Genomic DNA, 27,280 nt, shown 5'->3' on the forward strand with positions numbered 1-27,280 from the left:
GGCAGCTCGTTTGGTTCTATCTTTGAATCTGTCTTCAGTTATTTTAGAAGGTGATTCTCTGATTGTGACCTTAGCTCTTAATCATCCTAATATCACACAAGATTGGAGAATTTCGTCTACTGTCTCCAATATTCTATCTACCATTCCCCCTATTACTAGCTGGTCAGCTAGTCATGTCAATCGAGGTACAAACTTCTATGTCCACAATGTAGCAAATTGGGCCGCAACTAAATTCTCATCTAGCTGCATTATCACTTTCTCTTTTAGCTCTAGTTCCTTTCCTCCCTGTTTTAGAAATCAAATTTCTTCTTCTTTTTTGGTTCCTTAAATTTTGTCTTTCCCTCTGTAGTACTTAAAATAAATAAATAAATAAATAAAAATAAAAAATTGGAGTTATTTTTCCCTTCAATGAAATAAATACTTGTGATTCAACCCTAACAAATATTAGGATGGCAGAGAATCAAAAGAATATTGAAAAATATTAAGTGAGGGGATTGTCAGACTCCCTCTCAATGTGTTTTCTAGTGCTCTTAGCATTCTCGATCATCAGCTACCTAATCATTTTTCTTAGATATAGAAAATAAAATTACTTTTTGTTTCCCTAAACAAATACACTCCATAATAGCTTACCTTTATCTTCCCCTATAACATTAAAATATTATTTTTAATTTTTTCTTTTGTTTTTTTATTCATTTATTTTCTTCTCTCTCTCGTTGTCTCCATCCCACGCAAGATGAAGAAAGGCCGCATCCCTTCCGTTTCTTCCTTCTAAACATCACAGAGAGAAAGAGATCAGAGAGCTTGAGAAAGAGGAAGATGCTGAGACAGAGAGAGAGACGATCGATAGAGAGAGCTCGGGAGAGTCTGAGGGAGAAAGAGAGATGCAGAGAATCGACAGAGAGAGGGAGAGGACGCCGGTGGGTTGACCGACAGTCCGACGCTGTGGGTGTTGGTGAAAGAGATCCTAGGCCGAAAGCCATTTCTCGATAGTTTAGTGAGCCCCTTAATCAGAGAGCTTGAACACGTTTTTTGAGATCAGGGAGATTGCCCTGGATCTAAGCCACCTTCGACGGCTTCTAAGCCCTAGGTCTCCTTTGATGAGGTAATCTCTAGATTTATTGGGTTGATTTCATGAGTATTCGGCGACTAGGAAAATTAGTTGGCCGAATGGCCAAAGATTGAAAGTTGAGGCTAGCAATGAAAGTTGCAAATTTATTTGGTGATTTCGGATTGATGGTCGACTGGTAGAAAGAAAGTAGGGCACTAGTAGCAGATGCCCTATAAGTGGTTCCCTTCCCTAAAATAGGAAAAATTTAAAAAAAGTTAAAAAAGAACAAGCCACAGCAGTTGCCCTATTTTACATCTCCATCCTTAGGTAGCTACAGTATTACCCAATATAGCATTGTTGCTACCCAATCAAATATTTTAATAAAAAAAACACATTCTCTCTCATGACTCTCTTTCCTTCACTACAACACTCGCCGCCCACATCTTTGCTATCACGCATCCACCTGTTTGTTCCCCAAACCCATACCCAGCAATGAATGTTTCCCTTGCTTGTTTGTCAACAAGATGCGCATGTCCACTCTCACGGCCACCCGCCACTTCACCGATTCATGTTTCCTCCGCTTCATTGCCTGCCGATACAACCCTTTCTAGCACAGCCAAGAAAAAAGCAGACAAGAATTGTTGGAGGGAGTGCTTAGACACAAGCTAGATCGAGGGAAATGCCATCGTCCTCAATAAACCTGGAATGACGGAGGAAGAATTGGAGAATGAGAGAGCTGCAGTTCACTTGAAAAACCTGGAGAAACAGAGGGGTCACGAGAGAGAGAATAAAAGAAATGAACAAAAAAATAAAAGAAAAAATTAAAAAAAATATTTTAATGATATAGGGAAATATTAAGGAAGTTTATTGTGGGGGGTATTTTTATAGTGGGGGGAAAAAAAAAGTGGGTTGATTCCCTAAATTTTTCTTAAATTAAAAAAAATGATTGGGAATCTGTTGTTGCTGCTCTTAGAGGTGTTGTTGACGGACTAGGATCCTCTCCAGTTGAGAGGAACTGGAGAAGAGTCAATCAGTTATAACCAAATGTATTTTTGTAATTTCACATCAGGCTCCTCTCTAGTTGATTTTCAACTGGAGAGGATCTTGTTGCGTTGTTGATTGGCATGTGTTTCTTCGGTGGTTGCAGATGATGGAATGTTGCAGCCTTGCAGGGAGGTGAGAATGGTAAAAGGAAGAGGGAGATGGGAGTTCTGAGAAAGGAAGAAGAAAGGGATTGGGATTTGGGAGATGTGAGAGGATAAAGGAGAGAGAGTGTGAGCGTTATTTAGGATTATAATAATCTATGAGAATGTTATAGTGCTACCCAATGCATTGGGTAGCACTGTAGCATTCCTAATGTATAGGGAAGTTGTTGTATGTGAGTTTTTGTAATTTTTTTGATATTTTTCCTAAATTTAGGGAACAGAACCCCTTAGAGCATTCTTAGTAGCCTCATCAAATTTTATTCACCAAAGTAGTTAAAAACCACTTTTCTCTATTTTGGTGAGCAATTTTTTTAAAATTCTCTCAGCAGCTTCACCATTTTAACTATTCAATATCACTATAATATTTTTTCAAATTTCTTTATTCTTTCTTTATTGAATCTTTTTATACAACAAGCTACCATACACCTTCATTTTAAGATTAGATCATTGTTAAGAAATTCGCAGAAGTTTTCATTTGCTTCTCAACCAAATTCAAGAAAGAAATAAAGAAAAGATAAATGAAAGAACCACAACGTTTATGTCAGGGACAAAAAAACCTTCATGTCTATGAAATAAGGATATCATCGTGTAAGAGAAATAGGAGATGAGAGAAGAAAATTAGAGAAAAAAAGGAAAAAAATGTGTTGATCATGTGAGAAAGAAATGAGAAACAAAATTGATGAGAGAGTTGGTGACTGGTTATTACTCATCAAAATTGGTGAGTATTTTCACTCACCAAAACTTTTTGGTTAAAGTGGTGAAGCTGCTGAGAATGGTTTTTTAGTGTTTTCATAAAATTAGCTCACAAAAATAACTATTTTGGTGAGGCTACTAGGAATGCTCTTATAGGGTGGCTGCTGTGAATGCTTAGAGTGTAGTTTTTTTTTATGGGCATTACTCTAATACTTTTATAGTGCACTCCACCACTAAGAGGAAGCAAACACTGAAAAATCACATGGAACAACACTGTAATAATTCGATCGCAATCCAAGTGAGATATCTTCTTATTTTGCTGTGCATTTTAATTTTCTAACATTAGTATTAGACCTAATATTGTTGTTTTTGGCAGTATTCCGCTCACACCACTGTGCTCCATTGTGTGCACCACCATGGGGCGTTGCACAATGTTGGCGCGCACCACCACACCACGCGCGTAACATGGCCTTGTGTGTATTCTATGTCGCACCCTTCATGGCTGGGCTTCCCTTTACTCAAAGTGCCACATTGCCACGTATGTCGTCATCACAGACGACGCAACTTGGTGCGATGGTATCTATGGCTATCACGGTAAAACAAAAGTTGTAAGGCTTTTGTGGCAGTGAATCGCACGGGCTTCGTGTGTCGTCACAGATCTATGACGCCGCACCAAGCAACATCGTGCAGTGGCTTATGCTGTTACACTGAAGTAACTGAGATGCGGTAGAGAGAGAGAAGACCGCCACACAAAGAATTGCGTTGTGGCTAATTCAAATCTTGTTAGATTAATGATGGATCTCGTTTCTACCAAGAAAGAGCATCTCCACGTGACAATGTCAAGCAGAGTGGTAGGCGGAGATTGACGGCCAATATCAAGTTTGTTACGTCCAAATAAGAATTGTACGTTTGATGCCCTAAGTACGACCTTGTGCCGTAGGTTGATTGGTGCCATACACTTGACAAGCCTAGGTTGAACAAAGATTGTACATTTTATGCCCCAAGTCAAGCGGGGTCTTACGTTCGATATGCCCATGTCAAACGAGGTTATACATTTGGCACTAATCTTAAGAAGAGGGCTAGTCTTGTGGGCTATATGGGTTTGTCTGTCATTTTTCAAATGGGCAACGGTATGTTAGGTGTTGAATTTTTAAAATTAAAATTGAATTTTTATTCTGTTTACGAATTTTGAAGTTTGACATTTTAGAAAAAGTTGAATAAAATATGATTTGTTTAGAAAAAATTGAATAAAATATAATTTGTTTTTGAAAAAATTGAATAAAATATGATTTATATTTAAAAAAAGTAGAATTAAAATCATATTTTGTTTTCACACCGCAACAAAGACAATTCAACGAAGAAGATGTAAGTTGTTTTTCACCAACTTTTTTTTTATTTAATTATTATTTCTAGATAATATAGCACCAAACTAACATGGCACTAACACCGAACTCCTGACCTGTCAAATGTGACACACGTGACTGACGACAAAATGCTAATTTTGACAGGAAGACAGTAAAGTAACGTAGAGATCAATTTGAAACCTAAACAAAACCTAAAAACCTGATTGCCAAAATTAAACCTAATGACCAAGTTAAAATCAAATAAAAACATAATGACTGACATGTAAAAAAAAAAAAAAAAATCAATTAAAAACACAAGGACTAAATATGAGTTTTTCCTAAAATTTAACATCCGAAAGTCCAAACTCGAGACATTCTTATACAACTCTAAAGCAGCTAATACACCAAATTTCTTATTCATTTAAAGGGATTATTATACCATTTTTAATATATATAATCGATTGAAAGAAAAAAAAAAAAACAAAAAAAAAAAACAAAAACCGTAACGCAAGCCCACTCTTACATTTTCACGTAATCAATTTCCCTAAATTAAAATTTCGCCATATATTAGAAGGATCCAGGTGGAATCGAACCACCAACCTCCCAAACCTCAGAGAGTTTGAGTGCTCTCACCATTTTGAGCTTATGGATCCACATCAGCTTCGAAAGCTTAATTATCTTTTATAACCAGCATTTAATATTTCGGAATATTTCCCCTACAACATCGCCCCGAAAACCAAAAATATTTCTAACCAGCATTTAATTATATTTTTCTTTTTTCTGAAACTGGTTAAAACAATTGTTAATAACGTTAGAAAGGCTCACACATGTTTTTGTACGATCGAAAATATTAACAAATTGGTTTGTAATAAAATGGCATGCCCCTTAACATGTTTTTTAAAAAGTATAATTTCTCCTATGCTTTTCTAATAAAATTAACAAAAAAAAAAAAAAAAGACATGTACCTTTCACATGCTTTAGGAACACGACACTTTATTAGACTGACTTGTAAGAATTAATTTCCTACAAACTAATTTGTAGGTAATTTCTGTCGGTTTTGACTGTCCTGTTTGGGTAACTGAAGTGCCTAGAGCTCAAAAAACAATGTATCCCATGACACCATCCATAGCCCCACAATATAGTTCCCCATGTTAACTACAATAACAAACACAGTTTGACTAAAATAATTACAAGATGTAAGCCAGTAAAAAGTAAAACATCAAAAGTCTAAAACAGAACATATGATATGATCCTCGCGGATCTCCTGAAAAGCCAAGCCAAACAGAATTTACACGCGTATAACAGTTAAAAAAGTTTGGAACCAAGAACCAAATAATATAGCATTGAAACTACAAATGGGGATGACCATACCATGAATTGCGTTTTCCCTTTACCGGTCTTCAATCTTTCATCATCCTAGCAAGATGAATAGCCAAGAAAACACATTCACATAAAGCCCACTTCAGCAAAAACTCAATTCCAAGCATGTGTCCAAAGATCCACTAGCATGAAGAGTCTCTTCAGCCAAAAACAACATTCAAGTGTTGTGCCACAAAGAGACGATGTCTTAAAGGAGTGGATAAAATATAACTTTTTGTGAAAAAACCTAATTCAACACTACTGACATCTACAGCAACAACATAATCTCAACTTACGTCTAATTATCTTTGAGGAAGGATAAAACGTCAACTATCAAAACAAAGTTCGGTGGTCATTATTAAGGCAGCCATACAAAATTAACAATGATAAAAATCTCAAATATGGGGAAGCTAGAAGAAATAAACTTGAGCAAAATTTGGTACGCTAGAATGGTGATTTCCTAGGAATAAGAATGGGTACTACTAGAAATACAAGCTGCTGTAATAGAATGACAATTTAGTTTAGTGATAACACAAAAAAGACAAAATTTCCTAAAATACATTAGTTCTTGGGTCCATCATTTCACCCAAAGAAAGGGCACCCAAAAATTAAAATATTAAAAACTAAATTAGAGAGAGAGAGAGAGAGAGAGAGAGAGAGAGAGAGAGAGAGAGAGAGAGAGAGAGAGAAACCCTTCATCTTCATGGATGGCCAACCACCCCCTTGGGAGTGGTCGGCAACCCTAACAGCAGGGGGTGCACCCCAATTGCAAAAGCAGTATATAAGGCGTACCCAGTAAAACTTACAAGTAAACCAGAGACCAAAATGTTATTCCATTCCTAGGAAATAACTATTCCTCTCATTTTTCGGAAGAATAGCAATTCTTCATTTTGTGGTAATAGCTATTCCCGGTGATTGATGTGCAACACTAAATAACTGCTGAGTCCATTCGTGCGTGTCAAACGTGTCCTTAGTTGTAATCCAAGCAACTTGAAAGGGCTAAAATAACAATACAAAATCACACTGACAAATAAAAATATACATAACCGAGTAAGCTAGAAACGCTGGCAAAACATGGTGGTAAGAACCAGATTACATAGAAACAACAAATGGGGATAAAAATCTTGGTTCATGAATTCCATCTTACCTTGTACGGTCATCAAAAACCACAAAACACCCCCAAAAAAAAAAATCACAATCTTGGGGCCAAAACCATTTGTTTCACACTTTTAAGCTGGTCCAAGGTTCAGCAAAAGAAATTCCCATTCTCTATCCATATAAGTGAAAAAATGATCCTTCATCAAGGTCTTCTGCTCCTACAGACAAGAGAGAATCACAGCAATGACACTCTGTTGCAGAACATTCACAAGAATTACACCACTAAACAATACATCTCAGCAACTCTGTAACAAAAAATCTAACACAAAACAATAGAATTTCTCCTGCCAACAAGGACCAGAGATCTGCCAGCATTGAACGACAGAAGCAGTCTATTCTGTGACCCCCTAAAACAAAAGAAAAAGAAGCGCCATAACATCAAGAGGAGGAACAACTTACACGATCAAAACTATTTAGAGGACAAAATACTCATAACTGATGACAAAAAACATGGCAGATATCAAAAGAAGAAGGATATTTAATGCATTAAGACACTTAATGAAAAAGCAGCAAGAAACAAAAAACATATGTCATACTCCCCAAAGCTCCAATTTTGCTAGTAAGAATCAATGCAACTACTACCAAGCAAAAAAGAAAAAGGATGTGAAATTAAAAAAGAAAAGAAAAGAAAGGATAATAGATCATAAAACGCAATTATCCCCAAAATTTGAAGTTTACTAATGTAAGCAATAAGTGATCAAAATACATAACATCTTCAAATCATAGGAAGTTCTTCAACATGGCAGCCAAAGGAAGTTCAGCACACCAAACCACAAGATAAAAATCCACAGGCAAGGAGAAAACTAAAGAACTAGATGAAATTATAAAGCTGTTGCTAAAAAACTTGAATCACATGCATCACCTGTCCTGATATTACCTTTCCTGTGATACCCAACAGAACACCTCAACGACCTGGATTGGCAAGTTAAGACGAAAAAAACAATCAATCTCTGCAAGCCAAAACAACTAGTTCGTGTGGCTGACTGGCAGAGCAACTCCATATTTTATGCTTCTGAAACTTGATCTGGAAATCGAACAGCAGTGATTCTGGTGCGACAAAGGAAGAGAACCCAATTCAAGCCACCGGGGAGCACATTGCTATACAGAAGGTGACCATCATCATCAAGAAGAACTTACAGTACGAGACATAAAACTTCCACAACAGGACATGGGTCACCAGCCCCACAATTGGATTTACATATCCGCTGATGAAAGTGGAGTACAATAATGAACACCCCAAACCTAAAACTAAGGAGTATGATGATAAAGACCACCCCCAAAACTCATCATGAGTATAAAATCATGGCAGGCGGATTTGTACAAGAAAATGAACAGTGGACAACAGGAAAGAAACATTCAACTGAAATTTGCATTCCTCATTCTTGAACCATTGCAAGATATAGATTTTCATTGAAAGCATATAAACAAATTTCAATTTGATCAAATTCATGGACTACTATCATTAAACAGAAAGCAGCTAATAAGCATAACTGCTGATTATCCAGTGTGTCCGTATGTGCAGGTGCCAACTAATAAGCATAAATGCTGATTATCCCCCGTTAATATTTCTCATCATATTTCATAATGTACTGCATCTCGACATGGAGTCACTAATTGGTTCATCTATTCCACCTAGACATGGTCGGTTCATGTTTCATTCAGTTCATTAAGATGCATACTCCTGGCAATAAGATCAATACGATGTTTAAAACCGAGGGACAGAGCAGATTGCATCTTCTGGGTTGTAAATAGCAGAGAACTGAATTTTTACCTCAATAGGGCATATTGTAGTTGAAAAGGCTTGCTACCTTTGATATTTGTAACTTCGTTTGAAGAGTAAGCTAAAAATCCTTATGCTCAGTAAAAGCATAATGAATAGATAGCATATTAAAGGGCAATGCTTATGGAATAACAGGGTTGAAATAGCTCTGACTATATTCCGTCTAGATCAAAATAGCAGAGATTGATGCACTTTTTGTTCAAATTCAAACAGCAGATAATACCTTTTCGGGTTAATAACTTAACATAGCAGATTGATGTACCTTTTCGGTGGAAATCAGGAACAGATATCCGATCACGTATACCCAAATAGAGCTAGTGAAGCTTCATCTGTATCCTCTCTTTGGGACAATTGTTATAGACACAACCCAAGGACGCATTTTGTTGCATAGATATTGCCGAATAGCTTGCTAGAGAGAGAGAGAGAGAGAGAGAGAGAGAGAGAACGCACACACACAAGGGAGGAGGCCAGCCCAAAAGGAAAAGAAGACTCCAGGGCTGTCTCCCCCAAAAACCCCCCCAAAAATGAAGATTTTATTGAGCGTATTTGACCTGCCATGCGAGCGCACCCATCATGGCAAAGGTCGATACATGACTACAACCATCTTATCATATCCTACAACATACTATACCTGCTTGTGCCACACACCACGCCTCTCAATGGATCAGATTGATGTAATAACAGAAGATACTATAACAATCAGGCAATGAAAGTATATTTCCACGGTCAAAAGTGTCTTCTGCGCTAAACGATCCGATTCCCCGGCCGATCACAAGCTCGTATGCAGGGTTAGGGTCTCTTTGTCAACGATGGTCTGAGACATAGCCCTCGAGATTGGGATAGGACGCTGAAGCCGAATTTGAGCGGTTCGATTGCTCCTGTGTACAAATCATCCCCTTTTGACAACCCAGCAATAACCCAAAAATCAGGGCTAATAACTGATCAGGCGAAAGAAAGTTAATAAACATAACCACGAACGAAAACAAAAACAATTACAAAGAAAGAGTTTCCATTTGGTATCTTTACCACACCTCTAAACGAAATTAAACCATTGAAAATAGAAACTGAACGGATCCGAATTCATCTGTGACTGCTTGAATAAAACAACAAAAATCATCTCTCTTCAGACTCAAAAGAAGCCAAGAACCAAAGCAGACCTACCAAACATACCCTCGGACGCGTTTCGGTCACCCAAACTCAAACGAACGGAAGTCTGTGGAATAGGAAGACAGCGATCAAAAGCGAAAAATAGAACAAAATGGCAAGAAGCCATAATCGGAACGCAGTTGAAGAAGCGATTTGATCGAATCTGGGTCAAGAAATTGAAGCAAACGAGGAGAGGAACAGATCTAGGAGAAACAGCGAGATTGAATGAAATACGAGGAAAGGAGAAAAAGAAGAAACTGTTTTTATAGCGGAATATTAGGTTTATCCGACGGTTGTGATTGATTGAAGTAAAGGATGGACAGCCGGATTTGCGCGTCGACAAAGAATATTCGGTGGGATCAGATCCCGCAGAATCGTCTGAATGGGTTTGTAATTTGGACAATCCAGACCGTTTCTTGCATAGAAGTTGATAGAACGGCCTTCAAAATGCCATCCGTTCAAATTTTAAATTTCAAAATTTTGATGCTGCTCAATGCTCGTGTTTTTGGGATATTTTTATTTCTTATTTGTTTGGACGGTGAATTTTTGAAATTAAAATTTAATTTTTATTTGGTGTGTGAATTTTGAGGTTTGAATTTATGAGATCAAATTAAAAAAAAAAAAAAAAAAGTTGAATAAAATATGATTTGTTTTTTAAAAATAAATAAATAAAATATAATTTATTTTTTAAAAAAGCAAATACAAAATCATATTTATTTTTAAAATTATAGTTGTCAAACGAACTATTATGGGTGGTTCAGCCATCCATTTTTTAGCATATTTGAAGGTGACGAAACCATTCTATAGTCATTAAAGATGGTCGAATTACTCCAAATAAAAAAATAAAAAAATAAGTAAAATTGAAAGAAGACTTGTTGAAGAGTTGTTGGTAGAGAGATTCCGCTTGCATCAAATTGTATTAGGCTCTTGATCTAAGAAAATTTTGATAAGTCTGTGAGGATTCAATGATTTAAAGGAACCATATTAAAACAATATTTTCAAAGAAAATCATGACCATAAAATCCAACGTTTTTCCTTTCGAATCTTTATTGTAAGTTATCATTTACCATTTTTAGGAAATACTTGTTGTCTTTGAGGTGATTAAGGTTTTCTTTTCTTTATTCGCGATTATCTCATTTTTGTCCGAATTTTCTTTCACCTTAAATTTGAAATTTATGTTTGCTATTATATTTTATAAGAACATCCCTAGTTTTGCATGACATTAATATATATACTTAATTTACTATTTTATATCATTATCTCCAAATTTATGTTTTCCTTTTTAACTTTTTTCTTCTTCTTATGACCATGCAAGCTACTCCTTTGTTTGGGTTGGCCACGGCTGCCACCCCTTAGTTGAGGGTAGCCTCATGAGCCACCCCTCGCTGGCCGGGGTGGTCGTCATTTCTTGCGTGGTTGGATAACACTTGTCAGTTTTAAACGGTTTTGGAGTTAAAATTCAGATTAGAAAATGAAGGAGTTAAATGGTTTGTAAATTTATATTTTTCCCAAAAATAGAAGTGAAACAGGCTTTTTACACTTCATTCTCTTTATTGTGTCGGGTCGATCTTTATCTGAACTTTCAATTATAGTGATTTTCCTCTACAGGCTATGGCCGTATCCCATCCGTCAGTTTGATTCTCTTTCAATGAATTTCTCACGTTTCAACCATGACTGAGTTGTTCAGTAAATTCAAAATAATTTTGCTATGGTGGAAATTGGAAAGCATTCCATTTTATCTGCATAAACAATTTCGGTGAGTGGTCTCTTGCATTTGGAAAAATAAAATAAAATTATATTCTATAAGAGTAATACTATTTAATAGACGATTATACGACTCGATGACGTGATAATAAAAACTAGACTTTAGATCAGTACTTAACCAAAAAATAAAAATCAACAGTTAATTTTCAATGCCACACCATTCAATTGTGTATGACAATCTACTAAATAGATTATTCATTCTACAATAGAACTGATGAGTGACCAAATTCTATAATCATTCGCTTCAAAATCATCAAATGCCATTAACTGATCCCAGCACTCGTGGCCTGGAGATGGGCGTAGAGCACACCATTGCTGGTAATTCTGGACTGCGATCAGTTCACCACGCCATTAGATTAAGACCAGCTGAATGAGCAAACTTTACTGGGTAAAAAGAATGACATTGAAATGAAGTACAACACAAATTTGTTTATTTTGGTCCGTTATAAGGATTACAACTTTAGGTTAAATTATTTCGCAGACACACAAGATCTCTACATGAGACTTCTGATTCCCACTTTATACAAACTTTTATCAGTTGGAGAACCTCATTTCTGTTAAACTCTACATAATCCAAATGGTCACCCAGAAGTAGGGGAAGAAAACAAGAAAAAATTAAGAGAAATGATTCTTGCACATCACTTATACATCTTTTGTACATCACTTTTTTAAATCAATCATTAGATTCGTAAGACTCACAAAAATTCACATGTGGGTCCTACAGATCCAATGGTTGATTTAAAAAATTATGTACAAAAAATGTACAAGTGATGTGCATGTAACATATCTCAAAAATTAAATAGAAAAAACCTGTATGTCTCGTGAAGCAAAGACCAGTTTAGCTTTAGCTATTATCAGGGGCCGAAATACTCAAAATCCTTCATGCAAATCACCTAGCAAACAGCTTCTGCATCTCCTAGGCTGTGGTTAGTCTGGGGGAGAAATTGAAAAGGGTCATTTTCTCCTTCCTGAACTACCCCAAGCGTGTAGTTCTACATGCTGGGACTCCTACAAGCAGCCCACCCCAGTCATCATCACAAGACCAGCACTCATCCACCCCTTTGCAGTTTAACTGTAAGAACTTCAGATACGACCAGTGCAATCCCAAAATTCCCCAACGATCAACTTCATTTAGATGTTAATGCACCAGTTAGATATTATCATAGGCAGTCCTGAAGCGAAGACCAGAACCAATATGTCTTGATGTGGGGCATACCCAGCTGAGGATATTTGGACCCAGAACCTGAAGCAGGGAAACATAACAGTTCATGTGACAGGTTTGGAGAAGAAGAACAGTGTGCATGAATACATAAATAGACACATGTAGCACAGTTTTGCATTCCCAATTTGGGTTAGAGAGAGAGAAAGAGTCTGAACCTTTGCAAGAATTCCCCCCCCACCCAAAAAAACAAAAAGAAGAAGAAGAAGAAGATACAGAGAAGCACCATCTCAGGACCGGTCAATCTGGTCAAGCCACATTGCACATAGTAATCAAGAAGGAACAGATGACCATAATGGAATTGTATTTGTACCAAACTCTAATGGTGCTTCAGTCTGAATTGATCTACCAGCCTGCTAGATGACCATAATGGCTAAATAGAGCAAATATACATAAACTGCACTGGAGCTATGCAGAAGATTCAAGCTAAAGCTAAAATCTGAAGAGTGGAGCCTTCTTAAATCTATCAAGAGCAGTTATACATTTCTGTCGATTAAAAGGAGCAAACGAGGGAACCGTCAGTGTGGCTGAGAATAAGCCATAAACTCAGGGCTGAAGACCAACTATTGAAGCTTTCCAGTGTTCATCAAGGGCATATATTAAATTGTCATAAAGGAGAAGGAAGGGGAGGTATGCCAAAGTGCACTAGCACAAAATGGAACCCCCCTTCCCCTAAAGAATGACAGGGAGGTTGTGATTATGGGTTCAAGATCCACCTTGGTGCATAACTTACTAATCAAAGAAAAGGGAGGGAGGCACTGTTCTTACTGTAGTCAGGTTTTCATAGGCACCAACATCATATGGATGTGCATAGACATTCCCTCCTTTCTCGGCAAGCCACATAGCTCTAACTCCTTCGTGGTACTGCCAGAAGTACAAAATAATCAGTGCTGATCAGGTTGACCATCAAACATAGGTGTTATGAACTAAACTAATTAGTTGACTTTTTTAATTACCTCAATCGTGGTCTTGTTATGCAAAATGAGGTAGATATGCCAACCTAAAAGAACGCTTAGGGCAACACATAAGGGGACAAGCAACAGTGCAGAAATGACCTGTAAATAAGTATTGATGAACAAAATGAGTAACATGCTGAGTTGTGCTTAAACCAAACAGATCTTGTAAATAATAGCATATTACATATGCAGTTCTGAAAGAGTCTCCACTTTGCTGCTCATCCTTTGGGGAATCAATAGTTAGACTACCCACAAGCAAGACCTGAAAGTTTTAGAAGGGGGGAGGGGGAAGAAACAAAGAATGTTATTGTCTTGGAACTATCTCCATTCGGTCATTACAGAGAGATCAATCAAGTGCAGCTCCCCAATAATGAAAAAAGACTGGTTAAAAAGCCAAGAAGTCAATGCATGCCATTACAACATGAAGAAGAGCAGTTTTGAAAGCATAATAGAAACTGTCAATCTTGGACATAAATAAGTTCAACGTACCAGGGAATAGATGCATGCAATTACAGCATACACGACGAAAACGAAGAACACCTTATAGTTTGCATGCCCAACACAATTATTTATCCAAATGCAGTGGTGATCCTTTACAATCAAGAGGCAAGACTTTAACACATTACCCAGGAGATTTGGGATAAAGCATGAATGAAAACATAGATCATGCATACCATTCGCAAAACACATCTTCTGCAAACACGGCAATGATGCGCACGGGGAGGCTTATGGTGAGAACACTTTTGGCAGTATCTTAAATCCCCACCCTGCAAAAACATTCCACAAAAAGTCACACGCAGCATTTCAGGCTCAAGCTGTTCGATATATTAGATAATTGCTTTCTTTTAAATATTATTGCAATCTCAGATATTTATTTTGTTCCTCTACCCCAGATGATTGCTTCAAGTAAATTGTTAAAAAAAAATATCCTTCAGTACTAGATGAATCACAAATATATCCGGTGTTGATCCATATGAAAACCACATCAACTCTTTTCATAAATTTACTAAAGGAACTCTGAGAACCTAGAAATACTGAGGAAGCTCAATTAACCATTTTCCATACAACTGAAAAGTATCTGAATCTACAAAAGAAATAGACCGAAGCATAACACCTTAGCTAGGCAAAATACCAATATATTTTTCTGTACCCACAGCAAACTTCATTCAGAAGGGATCAATTTAGCAAAATGATATATGTGGCACCACCATGCAAGTCTAGTGGGACACACATCAATAATAGACAAAGGCATTATATTGACAACAAAATGAAACTCTGGAGCTGAAATCTCCAATGGATTAGCTGGTTAAGCAAACTCAACCAGAGGATGAAACATCAAAGTATGCTATCTATGGAAAGATTACCTTTTAAACAAACAATTTGGATTGATATCTTGAACACGCTGGATATTTAGAAGAGAAATTAGTTTCCGATTCGGCTTATTATTTTACTTATCAAAAAGTTTCTGATTGATATTAAGTCTTCATTGACTTCTGTGCATCTAACAAATACATTCTCTGGTGATTACTATAATTGGAGCATACGGTTGGTGTGATGATTGGGCCTCAATTTGCAGGTGGTCTACACTCCCATAGTCATGTTGTCTTCACACAGATACAATGGAAACCCTTCCCACACGACAAAAATCAGATTCACTTGACGAATTCCAGACAAGCATTGAGAGCTAGGTGAACCAATCTTGGTAGCTGAAATTAACACTATGACCAATGAACTTAATTGGTGCTTTTGAGCAATCTGTTCAGAAAAGGAAACGACAATAGCGAATCGAGACAACGGATCGCTCTAAGACCCCGAAAACGACAATAAAAGCAATAAAGGAAAGAAATACCCGTTTGCATTTCCTTGACTCAGATCATGGGGAGGCAATAAAATGGCCTTTGTCATGAGTGTGAGGTTTGTATCAAATCAATAATTTCAAAAACAAGTAAATCATATATCCAATCCTCAAGTCTGGTTACGGTGCATAGAGTTCATATGATTTACTTACCTTTTAGTCCATATTCCAAATCATTTTCCTTTAGTCATGGATTTGAATGTTTGCATTTAACAACTTCCTATATATATCACATTTCCCACCCATGTTTCAACTATTCCAATTCCCCAATTCCGCCGGCCAGTAACTAACAAACGAAATCCCAATTGCTTAAAATAATTAAAAGAAATAAAATCAAATCAAAAGTTGCAAACTTTATACAAAGAAACCCTAAAAGATTACCAAGAAACTGAAAAAAGACAGTACCTTACGCTTGATCTCGTGGATAGGGTTTTCGACGTCTTCGATGTCGGGCACGTAGTCTGAGGGGACCCGACCCGGATCCGTGAATACGGCAACGGCGTAGGTGAAGACGCAAATGATAGCGATGGCCGTGAAAACCACGGCGTTGAAGATTCCTGGGGAGGACAAGAGGCCGAACCACCGGTCTATAAAAATGAATACCGTGGAGAAGTATGTGTAAGAGATGGTCAAAACGACGACGGTTACCGGAAGAGAGAAGTCGACGCCTCGCTTCATTGTTCAAGGAACAGTTTACGGAGGCACCGGCGTCAAAACGACGGCGTCTCCGGTTATGTCTTGTCTTGCAGAGGAAATGTGAGAGAGAGTTTGAAGGTTGGTGACGACTCTGAATCTAGACGGTGCCGTTGTCTATCATTTTACTTATTTGCCCCTCCCTTCTTCCTTATAAAAGATACCCTTTTTTGAAAAATGCAGAGAGTAATTTGGGATTTTGAATTTTGATAAACCTCACTGTTAGTGAGGTTTATCAAAATCTCAATTCTCATATTGATATTTTAAAGTTTTATGTTAACCATTAGATTATGTTTATCATTGAAATATTGGTACAAATATTAAAAAATAAAAAATACAATAAGATTTCTAAGGATCAAACTGAAATTGATCGATATGTCACAAAAATATCATATTAATCAAATAATCAAACATCATTGTCTCAAAAAACATCATCAGACAATTTGTGTACGAAGAGTTTTTCTTTAAATTAGATTAGAAGAAGTTCTTTTAATCTAATATATTAAATTGATATGTATATAAAATGTATGTAATTCTCACGTGTATTTTTAAAAATACATATAAGAATTACATATTTTCTTACAAATGCTTGTGAAAATTAAAAATGTATTAAAAAATCACATGTATTTTGAACATATATTAATTTAATAAATTAGGTTAGAAGAATTGTTTAGAAGAAAATTTTCTAATCCAGTTTAGAAGAAAACTTTATTCTTCGTGTATTGATAGTGTACCGTATTTGCTAAACCCTCCTTAATTTTAGAATTAAAACCTTTCTCCCACATCAATCATGTAAATTTTTCTTATTTTGAGTTTAGTTTACATGCACTTTGAAGTAGTGATGCACATAATTTTGGTTTAAGTTGTACGAAAGCAAATGGTTATCCTAAATCATAGAATGGAATATTGTCTGATAAGAGGGATTTAATTGTAGACATAGGTAAACGAATGGTACCTTTTATCCGGTCAGGTGGGTCTTATAAATGATCTCTTATAATTACATGACTGAATTCTCTCAAATTCAAACAAATAATTATAGATAATCATCATTCACACTTTCATACTCCCCCGCCAACCTTTTAACGAGAATTTGAATCATCAAATCCTATGGACATTACGTGTCAAAATTTTCCTTGTGCACTTGAGTGTTGTGCAAGTAACGGTCACCATATTATAATTGTCATCCTAACAATTATAATATATATATTTTTTAATTTAAAACTATATCTAACGGGAAAGGGAAGAAGAAACAAAACGAAAAAATAAAAAAATAATGATTTAATTGAAAACAACAGGTGAATAGAGAGTATTTGAAGCCTAAAACCCTGCTCAAAATTCCTACAAAGTTGCTTTTATCAAGTGGGTACATAAGAATATATGGAAACAATTATATATGGTACGTAGACAATGAGTCAATGAGCCTAGGGGATCCTTTTTTACTAGCTAGGCATTTTCCTGGAAAAAGAATACGTAAAACAATTTCAACATTTGGGAAGATCGGACGGTGGAGGTTGCAGCTTTTGCTTAGGCCGCTTTCCGTCCATGACGACCCACGCCATCTTCAAGCCCCAACTAGTGTGTACTTCCAGATGGCAATGCATAAACCAAACCCCTGTTCACAACATCACACATACCAAAAAATCGCACCGTGCTTATTACAAATTTGCAAATAAAATAAAATAATAATAATAATAATAATTAATTTCATGTATCTTACTGAATTGTCACTGTTTTTAAAATGTCATCTCTTATTAAAGCTCAATTTCTTCTAATTTAGTATATTCATTTTTTATTTATTTGCAATATCACCCATTTGTTAAGATTTTTCATTAACTTTGAATTAAGGAGGTGTCAAAATTTGCAAAATACTCCAATTTGTTTTTTTTTAAAAAAATAAAAAATAAAAAGAGAAAAAAATTGCAAAAATTTAAGTGTTGGTCACAATTTAATAATATTTATAAAAATACAGCACGCATATTTTTTTTAAAAAAAAATGAGTATTTTAAAAAATTTTATGGAATTTAACATAAAATTCTAATAGATGTGTGACATTGTAAAATTGGTGACAATGAAGTTTTTTTTTTAAAAAAAAAATAATAAATAAAAAGAAGAAAGAAGAAGAAGAAGTATTTAGTGGAGGTTCCGATCATCTAATTACACATAATTACAATGGTGGTGGATCTCCTCCCACCGTAACTAACAAGCACTGCAATTTCAATTTTCATCATTGTTATCATGACTTCGAGGGCAATGGTAAAATAACTCATATTAGTTTAGTTCTGTACGTATATACCCACCTGGATTGTCTGCGAGAAAGCGAATTGCAACCCACCCAGCAGACGGCACGCTGACAGTGTTCCTCTCAGCTGGGTCAACGAGGTTGAACTTGGCGGGGTCTTTCTTGGGGTCGAAGTTTCCAAAACCCTGACCTACCACGAAGAAGTTGAAGCCATGGAGGTGAAGCGGGTGGCTCTCGGCGGCAATGATGCTAGTGTCCTGCAGTACCAACTCCACGGTAGTATTAAATGGAAGCGCCACCACCTTAGTCCCGGCGCTCACCATAATGTTGGTAGGTGGAGTGCCCGTGTAGTTAAATTTGGACGGTGGGTTGGAAGGGAAATCCGTGGTGTACACACCCTTGGATTTGTTGAAGAAGTGGGCTTGGAGTAGGGCTGTGTTTGGCTGCACAAAAGACACATTGTTGAGGGCAGCAGTCAGCAAGGTGTTGTTGGGGCCTTGGCATGTTTGGTTTTGCGGGCATGGGAGTAGTCCTAGTCCTACGGTGAAGAAAAAGCGTCTATTTACGGTTTGTGGGACATTTGCTGGGAATTTCGCGGTGGCCAAGCTGCGGATTTTCTTGATGTAATTGGTAGCGTAGGACGTGTCGTTGAACCGTAGAAGAACCGGTCTGAGAAGAGGTAGCTTCTTGTTCTGGTTTTTAGCTTTGGAAACAGAGGACCTTTCGTATTCGAGCAATCCGGTGGCTGTGGTGTTGTCAAAGGCAGCTGGGCCGGAGACGTATGGTCTAGCGACGATGGAGAAAGTGGCGTTAGGCGATTTGGGTTTGGTCCGAAGAAGGACATTGGTGGTCTGCCCTGGGGTGAGAAGGAGAGTTTTTGTTTTGAAGGGCTTCACGTAGACTGCATCGGCTTCAACGACGGTGAGGGTGTGGTTGGCAATGCTGAAAAAGAGCTCGTTGTTGAGTGCCGCATTGATCAAACGGAGGAGATAGGTTTTACCAGGCTTCACCTTGAGCTTGAATGTATCTGCATGAAATTTAATTTGTGTTCATTTTCCCAAAAATAACATAAAATGGACTACCATAACGCCTTTGTTTTACACAGTAGGGAAAACTTATCATTTTTAATTTTTCACCAATTTACAATCATATCCTTAAACTTTAAAAATAGTCATGTTAGTATATTCATTTTTCAATTTTTATTTTTTTTCTTCAATTTCACACATCCGTTAAGATTTTTCATTAAATTCTGTTAAAATTCTCAAAATATCTTTTTTTTTTTTGAATATATATATATATTCCTTTATTTTTTCTTAAAAAAATGAGGGGTATTTTAGGAGTTGACACCCCAATTTAATAGAAAATTATAATGGACGGTTAAAATTGAAAAAAAAAATTAAAAGATGAATACACTAAATTAATATTTTTTTTTTTTTAAGATTTGAAAATAGAATAACAAAAATGACAAAAGACCGTGGTGGTAAATAAAGTTTTTCCAATATATATATTACATAGCACTAGTAATTAAGAAAGGATTACCTTTGGCTGAGCAGCTGTACAAGGGTCCTGGAAGCCCATTAATGGTATAGGCATCAGAGATATTCGGTGCCAATCCTGTTTGCATGGCTTGGTTGATAATTGTCTCTGTGTCTGATTTCCACCATTCTCCTGCAATTGGAGGAAAAGCTCATGAGTGTTTTTTTTTTTTTTTTTTTTGATTTTCTAGTACGTAATTAATCTTGAATTACGTACCAAAAATGATGGGAACTTCTTTGAAGGGTTGGGGGAATGGGTAGGACGCATGTCGTTTTGGAAGTATGACAATTGGTCCATAGACAGTTGCTCTAAGCCATGAGATGTGGGCATGCCAAAACAGAGTCCCTCTTTGCCCAGTAACGGTGAAGTTGTACACATAGACCTGGCCTGTCTGAATCGGGCACTGTGTGATGTAGGCAGGTCCATCTGCCCATCCGCTTCTGAGTTGCCGGACTCCATGCCTGCCCCGGAAAGCATCAGATTTCAAATACATGCAACCAATAAATATTAACAACAATCAAAAGAATGGCACCGCCTCTTATATATATATATATATATATATATATATATATATATATATATATATATATATATACCAATGGAGGGTGATATTGTTCTGGACATGATTAACCACTTTAATCAGAAGCCGGTCGCCTTCCCTTGCTATGATACGAGGCCCAGGGAACTGCCCGTTAACGGTCACAATGCTCTTTGTTTGACAGAGTCTTGTGACGTTTTGTAACTTGATCTGTAAAAGATTGACAAAAACAGAGCATGGTTATGCTTAAGATTTTATATAGACATGTTGTAAATGAAATGTAATTAATTATACGTACATCAAACTTGTAGTGCCTGGTTATGCCCGCATGCTTTGCAAGTACCAGCTCAGGCAAAACCCAGAAAGCACTCAAAACAAAAAAGATGGCTTTGAAAAAGGCAGAGGATGGAAGATGCCCAGAACCCATCTCACTCTTTTCTTTAGGATTCTCTTTCGATGGAGATCGAAGATGATAAGCTAGAGACAGTGCACGTGGATGCAGAAAAGAGAAGAAGTAGAGTGGGTTTAAATAGTGCAGAAATTATGGAAGGGTTTTGGATAATTAGGTGACTGTGAATAAGATTACTCTCCAGACAGCCTGTGCCTTCAGCAACAAATTGCACGTTTGATCAGACTGGCTGCTGGTCAAGCTTTACTTTAGAGTGCTTTTCAAGCCAGATTTTGTATTCCTAACGATATCACTGAAAATCTCTGAATTGCCCTTAGCGATTCAGTAAACCTGAGACATATATATGATCTAATGTTCGAGGGGTCACAATCAGTCAGATTAGAGTAACAATATTGTTAGCGACACGAGGACATATATGTCAAAATAAGTGAGAGCAAAAAACAAATAAAACTCCATTTTCAGCAAGAAATTAAGGGATAAATTTTGTTGTAAGAAGCTAGGGCTAGATGGTCGTGGTTGCCAAGTACACCATCCAACCTCCTACCGTTAACACTTGCTAATCAAGCCAAAAAGAGGAAGGTGTTGCCACCATCTTGTTAGCTGTCGGTTGTTCCTTATGGACACAATAACCAGTGGGCAGTGGCCAAGGCAGGGGAGGGGGCATTGATTTGGAAAATGTTTTTATTATTTTTCAGTGTTGGGTACGATCATGGGGGGAACTAGGAATTTTTGTTTGGAGAGTCTGAATTTATATATATAGTCCATTTATGTGTGTGTAGCATTTATGTAAAATCAAATTAATAAAACAAAAAATCCAAAAATCAAAGTAAATATTCAAAATTGTAATATAATGGAATCACAAATACACAATAATATAAACTAACGGCAAAATAAATTAAGCACAATTAATATGGTTTAAGAAAAATGGGTAACTTCTAGGAAATCAATGTTATCTTGAGAGATTTCTTGAAAACAAACCTAACACAACCAGGTGTTAGTCGAATGTTGCAAAATAATAACAACAAAAAATGAAACAGAAGAATAATTGAAAGAACAAAATAAAAAAGAAGTTATCTTTTTTCTTTTTTTTTTTATAATAAAAATTAAAATCAAAGTTTTATATTTTAATTAGCACTTAAGTTGAAAAAGGCATGCCTAGTTTTCACATTGCCAACTAAATTTCAGTTCTACCACATTAATAAATTTCACACTCTCCACTTCATCACACTAATTAATTTCAGCAGTACTATCTTAATATGAGCATTACCTATTCCAAATTAATAAAATAGCCTGAAACAAAGTCAAAATATAAATTGATTATTGATGTCATTGGCACCTATAGAGAAATTATAAAAGGCAGGTCTTGTGTTTGTCTTTTGGGTTAAATACGTTTTTAGTATATGGGTTTTGGAAACTTTATTTTTTGGTACTTAAGTTTCAATTCGCATCATAGATGGTACCTTCGTTTTGAGAAAAGACCAAATTAATACCTCAGTCAATTTTTCTGTCCAAAAACTAACGGCCCACCACGTCACTGTTACTTAACACCACTAGGAACACAACACAACACAACACATATCCCTTGCGACACGTCAACACCCACATAATTGTCAAATCATCTACATCTTTAAAAATAATATTTTTTTAAAAAAAAATAAAAAAATGAACCCCTCTTGGCTGCCGCCTGAGCTACCCCTCTTGGCCGGTCTGGGGTTGCCGAACCACCAATGGAGGGTGGTTCAGCCACCCCATGGAAAAAAAAAACATAAATTTGAAAGGTTTTGGCCTTTGAGGGTGGCCAAACCACCTCCGTGGCCCCTATGGCCGAACCATTCACATGGCCACCCCCATGGTGGCCAAAGGGGGTGGCTGTGTTCCTAGTGTTGCTAAGTGACAGTGACGTGGCGAGCCGTTAGTTTTTGGACGGAAAACTTAACTAAGGTATTAATTTGGTCTTTTCCCAAAACGGATGTATCATTTGTGATGTAAATTGAAACTCAAGTACCAAAAAATAAAGTTTTCAAAATTCAGGTACTAAAAACATATTTAACCCTTGTCTTTTTTGTTTTTGTTTCCATGATTTTTTTTTTTATAGGTTTTTTTTTTTTTTAGTTGTTTCTTCTTTCTAAAATCCTTGGGGTTGCTATGACCCGCAAGGTATAACGAAGCTCTGCTCTTGGGTACGATCGAAAATTTTGGTCAAAACCAAAAACATTTCCGGTTGATTAACAAACCATTTTCTGCCTCTCCCAGTCTCGCTCAACCCACACCCGAGCTTCTCCATCCTGCTCGCAGACGCCAGACACTCTTTCTGCTCCGCACAGCTCACTTCGACTTTTGATTCTCACACACTCCCTCTCTCTCTCTCTCTCAAGTACGTACTCTCTTCTCTCTTCTCTCTTCGGCTTCGGCTTCTGATTTTCTCTTCGCTGTCGCCGGTGGGGTTCTCGCATCTCAATTAAGTACGACTCTCGTCTCTCTCGCATTTCATTCTCGTACTTCTCTCTATATTACGCATAAAATATTACTCATTCCGTCGTCGTTGAATCTCTAGTTGAATGCTATTATCTCTCTCTTCAATTTTTCTCACTCTCGATCAGTCTTACCGATTTCTCTCTCTGATCGATTTCTCTCTATTTTTAGATTCCGGTTTTTAGGAATTTCGTATTGCATGATGAGTACGTAAAAAGGCCAGGGGGTATTTCCAACATACGAGGGGGGAGGCCAGGGGGGTTGCGGGTGTGGCTTTGATTTGTAAAATCAATGCTAATTATAGTTTCAGTATTATCATGCAATATTTGTATACTTCTTCAATTGTACTTTTCAACAAAAATTGATCAATTGAATTAATGAGAGATTCCTGATATATATGTTGAGCTTCTTTTTCTTGTGTTGGCATAATTAATGGCGGAGTATAAGATTGTCCCCAGAGTTATTGTAATAAACCAATTTCTTATTGACATAATAACGGAGGTAACACTTATTACTTTTGTAAAACTTATGACATTTTTTATTACCAAAGTTTAAGAAATATGTTTTGTTATTTAAGACTAGCTCATTGCATATCAACTTCCGTGATAATTTACTTATTAAGTCGTGGATTTATGTAGTTACTTTTTCACCTGTGAAACACCTCAATATTTTGCAGATTAGCAAGTTTAGTAGACTAGATAGGTGGCCAAGTTAGCATTTAGCTGAGTCGAAGATGTCAGGCGAATGGCTCATGCAGTCAAGTTTGCGTAGTAAAGTTAGATGATGTTTATTATTGTAATTATATTTTGTTTTTTTGGAAGCTTTTGTGTTTGTATCAATGATCGTTAATGATATTATTGAAGATATTTAGTTTTATCTCATATTACTAACTCTTTTCCGCTTTTTGTAAGATATTATCTCCATATATAGCCTATATGCCACATAAGGAAGTATTTATTAATATTTAATAAATAAATAGTATATACGGTTAGGGTTGTAAGCGAGCCGACTGGGCTCGAGGTCCCGCTCGGTACCCGCCCTGTTTAGCCCGATCTGAGCTCAAGCTCGGCACTGTCGAAACCCGCTTGTTATTGTTGAAACCCGCTCGATTAATTAGTGATACCTACCCGACTCGCGTCGACATAACTCGACGGGGGCTCGTGAGCTCGACCCGTTCAGGGACTGAACCGCCCGGCTCGTATGAGGCCTCGAGAGCTCGGCTCGTTTAAGACCCGATCAGACCGGCTCGTTTATGGCTTGAAATTTTCGACTTGAGTATCGCTTGACCCGACTCGTTTAGGGCTTGAAATTTCAAAAATTCGAATCAACAATTTAAATATAAAAAATTATTAATTATATGATATATCTTATATAGATCATATCCTTTGATCATTATTAGATTCATATGAATACAACTATAAGTTTATAATTATATAACTATATAAGCATATGATCCGTTCAATATAATTATATACATATTATCATTAGATATGTTACACATTATTACTGGATAAATTTATGGAATTCCAATTTAAGTTAATAGTATAAATGTATAATAGACTTAATAGTGTTATAAATTATAATTAACAATGTGTAATGTGTTTGTTTATAATTACAAATTAAATAATATCATAGATTCATAATTAAATTAACTTATATACTAATACATTAATACTATTATACTAAGTTACTAACATTAGGTAGTAGCCGATAGGTAATAACTACATCTACATTAAAACCCTAATCCTATAGATTTTAGTATTTAATTAACAAGAAATAAGTAAAAAGTAATAACTATACGGTCTATATGGTCTATACCAAAAAAAAAAACTACATCATAGATTTAAATAAATGTACAATTGTATAAATGTATAATATAGATAATATGGTATATCGGTATTTAAAAAAATTAGTTAACAAAAAAAATACACGTATAACTCATAAATTATAACTTATCTTATGAAAATGAATTTTATTTTTTTAATATTATTAACTCATTAGACTAGCCTTTGTTAAGCACTTAAGTTGTTTCTTCTTTTGTTTTTACTTTTATTAATTTTAATAACAAATAATTTATTAGACATTTAGACAATATATATATATATATATATATATATATATATATATATATATATATATATATATATATATATATATATATATATATATATATATATATATATATATATATATATATATATATATATATATATATATATATATATATATATTTAAAGTAACATTTTGAGTCTTAGACAAATTAGACTAGTCTCCTTAAATTAACTTATATATTAATACTACATCATATGTAGACTTGTACGTAGTAATGTACATAACATGGTATTTTAACAAAATTTATTAACAAAAAAAAAATACCCTTATAAGTTATAACTTATCTTATGAAAATGAATATTTTTTTTAATATTATTAATTTATTAGAAATTTAGACTAGTCTTTTTTAAGTTTTTTTTTTTAAAAAAATTAATTTTGGAAGACTTAGTTAAAAAAACGAGGAGAAGAAGAGTCTAGAACCCCAAAAAATGGAGAGGGAAATTTTTTTTCACCCAAAAATCGAGTCGGCCAGCATATTTCTCGAGAATTCAAAATGCAACGCCTGTAGCCGTCCGATTAAAAATGGAATAAATTATAACCGTTGGATTTGAAGATGGATGACAGCTAGTGCGCATGACTGAGGTGGTCCTAATTCGGTGTTTCACATGTCCACATGAGTTGGGTTCTTAACTGACCATATTTGAGATTCAAAAAAATAATAATCGTAATCAACGGTCATAATGATTTTCGATGAAGAGATGGCACCGGTTCTAGCCATACCGCACCGTTGCGCTCGCAGGGGATCATTTTTTTTTAACCTAGGGTTCGTCTCTGAAAAGCCTCTTGCTAACAGCCCCATTAAATTTTCTGCTCAATTTAGATCACCAAGGCTTGATCTAAACCGTTCAAATGAATTGGTTTTACCCAAAAATCAATCCAACGGTGAAAAATGGAGAAAACGCCTTAAATGGGTATCAAAAAACCCTACCGTCACTCGATTCAATCGGCAAGCATTAATGGCAAATCAAAAGAAAATTGAATGCTCTCATTCAATTTTTTGAACAATCCTTTCATTATGTTTCTCTATCCGCCGTTGATGAACGATCAAGGAGAAATCCAATGGCAAATCTGCCGTTCCAGTTTTCCATTTCGTTCCATTTCATTTTTGTTCTTCAATATCCTCGAGTTCAAACTAGAAAAGGGTACAAGGCGATGGTCCATCTGCCATCCCATCCCATCCTCTCGATCCCGATCACTCCAAAGGCTAACAAGCCTCACCTCTCGCAGCCAGAATCCCTAATTGATCTGATGGATGTGCTACCACTACTAGACTCTCTGCCTTTGTGTGCTTTATATTATTTTTTGTTGTTTTTTATTTCTCTAATCCACCCATTTGATATATCTGTTTTTTGTGTCTTCATTTGGCTGTTCCTTCTTGCACCCTGGGTTTGTGTTTTGAGTTTGGACTCTTTCGAGTACTTGAAGGCTGAATCCGACTACATCTACGTCTGCAAGTATATATCTTGGCCCTCTTGGCCTCTTGGGTATGTAATCCTGGTTTCAATGGAGTTTCTTTTTTACATTTTATTTTTTAGTTTTATTTACTTATCAAAACATTAGTTAATGTTTAGATTTGTTTCACATATCTTTGGCTTGTTTATTGTTGTGTTTTGTAGTCGTGTTAGGGTTGGTTTTTGTAGGCTTGTTATAGTCATGCCATGTTTAGTTGTTAGTTAACAAAACATAATCTGCCATGTTCTTTCTTTTATCTATTATGCTTTGCTTTGTTGTATTATATAATCTTCCTTGCCGTTT

The 27,280-nt window shown here is 36.0% G+C and overlaps 2 protein-coding genes and 1 long non-coding RNA gene across 9 annotated transcripts; all 3 read right to left on the reverse strand.

Moving 5' to 3' along the window:
• Window positions 1-1,376: 1,376 nt before the first annotated feature.
• On the reverse strand, window positions 1,377-10,142 carry LOC133872828 (uncharacterized). Of its 6 annotated transcripts, XR_009901085.1 has the most exons (4): window positions 7,684-10,101; window positions 6,796-7,153; window positions 5,661-5,705; window positions 5,266-5,444 (listed from the first exon to the last, which is right to left on the reverse strand). It is a non-coding gene; the product is annotated as an uncharacterized LOC133872828 (long non-coding RNA). The 6 variants fall into 6 exon arrangements; XR_009901083.1 differs by lacking the exon at window positions 5,266-5,444 and adding an exon at window positions 1,377-1,748 and having other exon boundaries at window positions 5,661-7,153; window positions 7,684-10,122; XR_009901081.1 differs by lacking the exon at window positions 5,266-5,444 and adding an exon at window positions 1,377-1,804 and having other exon boundaries at window positions 5,661-7,153; window positions 7,684-10,122.
• A 1,437-nt stretch (window positions 10,143-11,579) lies between these two features.
• Window positions 11,580-16,348, reverse strand: LOC133874289 (probable protein S-acyltransferase 16). Of its 2 annotated transcripts, XR_009901233.1 has the most exons (8): window positions 15,932-16,348; window positions 14,346-14,438; window positions 14,161-14,262; window positions 13,856-13,933; window positions 13,672-13,770; window positions 13,484-13,579; window positions 12,307-12,739; window positions 11,580-11,825 (listed from the first exon to the last, which is right to left on the reverse strand). XR_009901233.1 is itself a non-coding variant. In XM_062312176.1 (7 exons), exons 1-7 carry the CDS (start codon window positions 16,202-16,204, stop codon window positions 12,647-12,649), a joined length of 834 nt encoding a protein of 277 aa, XP_062168160.1. In that variant the 5' UTR covers window positions 16,205-16,348; the 3' UTR covers window positions 11,877-12,646. The 2 variants fall into 2 exon arrangements, 1 of the variants encoding a protein (XP_062168160.1); XM_062312176.1 differs by lacking the exon at window positions 11,580-11,825 and having other exon boundaries at window positions 11,877-12,739.
• A 1,206-nt stretch (window positions 16,349-17,554) lies between these two features.
• Window positions 17,555-21,041, reverse strand: LOC133874285 (laccase-17-like). Its single transcript, XM_062312172.1, has 6 exons — window positions 20,831-21,041; window positions 20,591-20,742; window positions 20,211-20,455; window positions 19,998-20,126; window positions 18,517-19,485; window positions 17,555-17,831 (listed from the first exon to the last, which is right to left on the reverse strand). The coding sequence occupies exons 1-6, from the start codon at window positions 20,957-20,959 to the stop codon at window positions 17,701-17,703; spliced, it is 1,755 nt and encodes a 584-aa protein (XP_062168156.1). The 5' UTR covers window positions 20,960-21,041; the 3' UTR covers window positions 17,555-17,700.
• Between the last annotated feature and the right edge of the window lie 6,239 nt (window positions 21,042-27,280).

Source organism: Alnus glutinosa, chromosome 7, assembly GCF_958979055.1.
Source record: "Alnus glutinosa chromosome 7, dhAlnGlut1.1, whole genome shotgun sequence".
Lineage (NCBI taxonomy): Eukaryota > Viridiplantae > Streptophyta > Magnoliopsida > Fagales > Betulaceae > Alnus > Alnus glutinosa.

What these genes read in the sequence shown, in the direction of transcription:
- LOC133874289 (XM_062312176.1), bottom strand. Translation starts at nt 16,204, where the DNA reads ATGAAGCGAGGCGTCGACTTCTCTCTTCCGGTAACCGTCGTCGTTTTG. An exon ending in GAAGATGTGTTTTGCGAATG is followed by an intron (nt 14,263 to 14,345) that starts GTATGCATGATC and finishes TTGATTGTAAAG; the next exon opens with GATCACCACTGCATTTGGAT. An exon ending in ACTCTTTCAGAACTGCATAT is followed by an intron (nt 13,771 to 13,855) that starts GTAATATGCTAT and finishes ACTTATTTACAG; the next exon opens with GTCATTTCTGCACTGTTGCT.
- LOC133874285 (XM_062312172.1), bottom strand. Translation starts at nt 20,959, where the DNA reads ATGGGTTCTGGGCATCTTCCATCCTCTGCCTTTTTCAAAGCCATCTTT. An exon ending in CCAGGCACTACAAGTTTGAT is followed by an intron (nt 20,743 to 20,830) that starts GTACGTATAATT and finishes AATCTTTTACAG; the next exon opens with ATCAAGTTACAAAACGTCAC. An exon ending in CTTTCTCGCAGACAATCCAG is followed by an intron (nt 17,832 to 18,516) that starts GTGGGTATATAC and finishes TGTTGTGAACAG; the next exon opens with GGGTTTGGTTTATGCATTGC.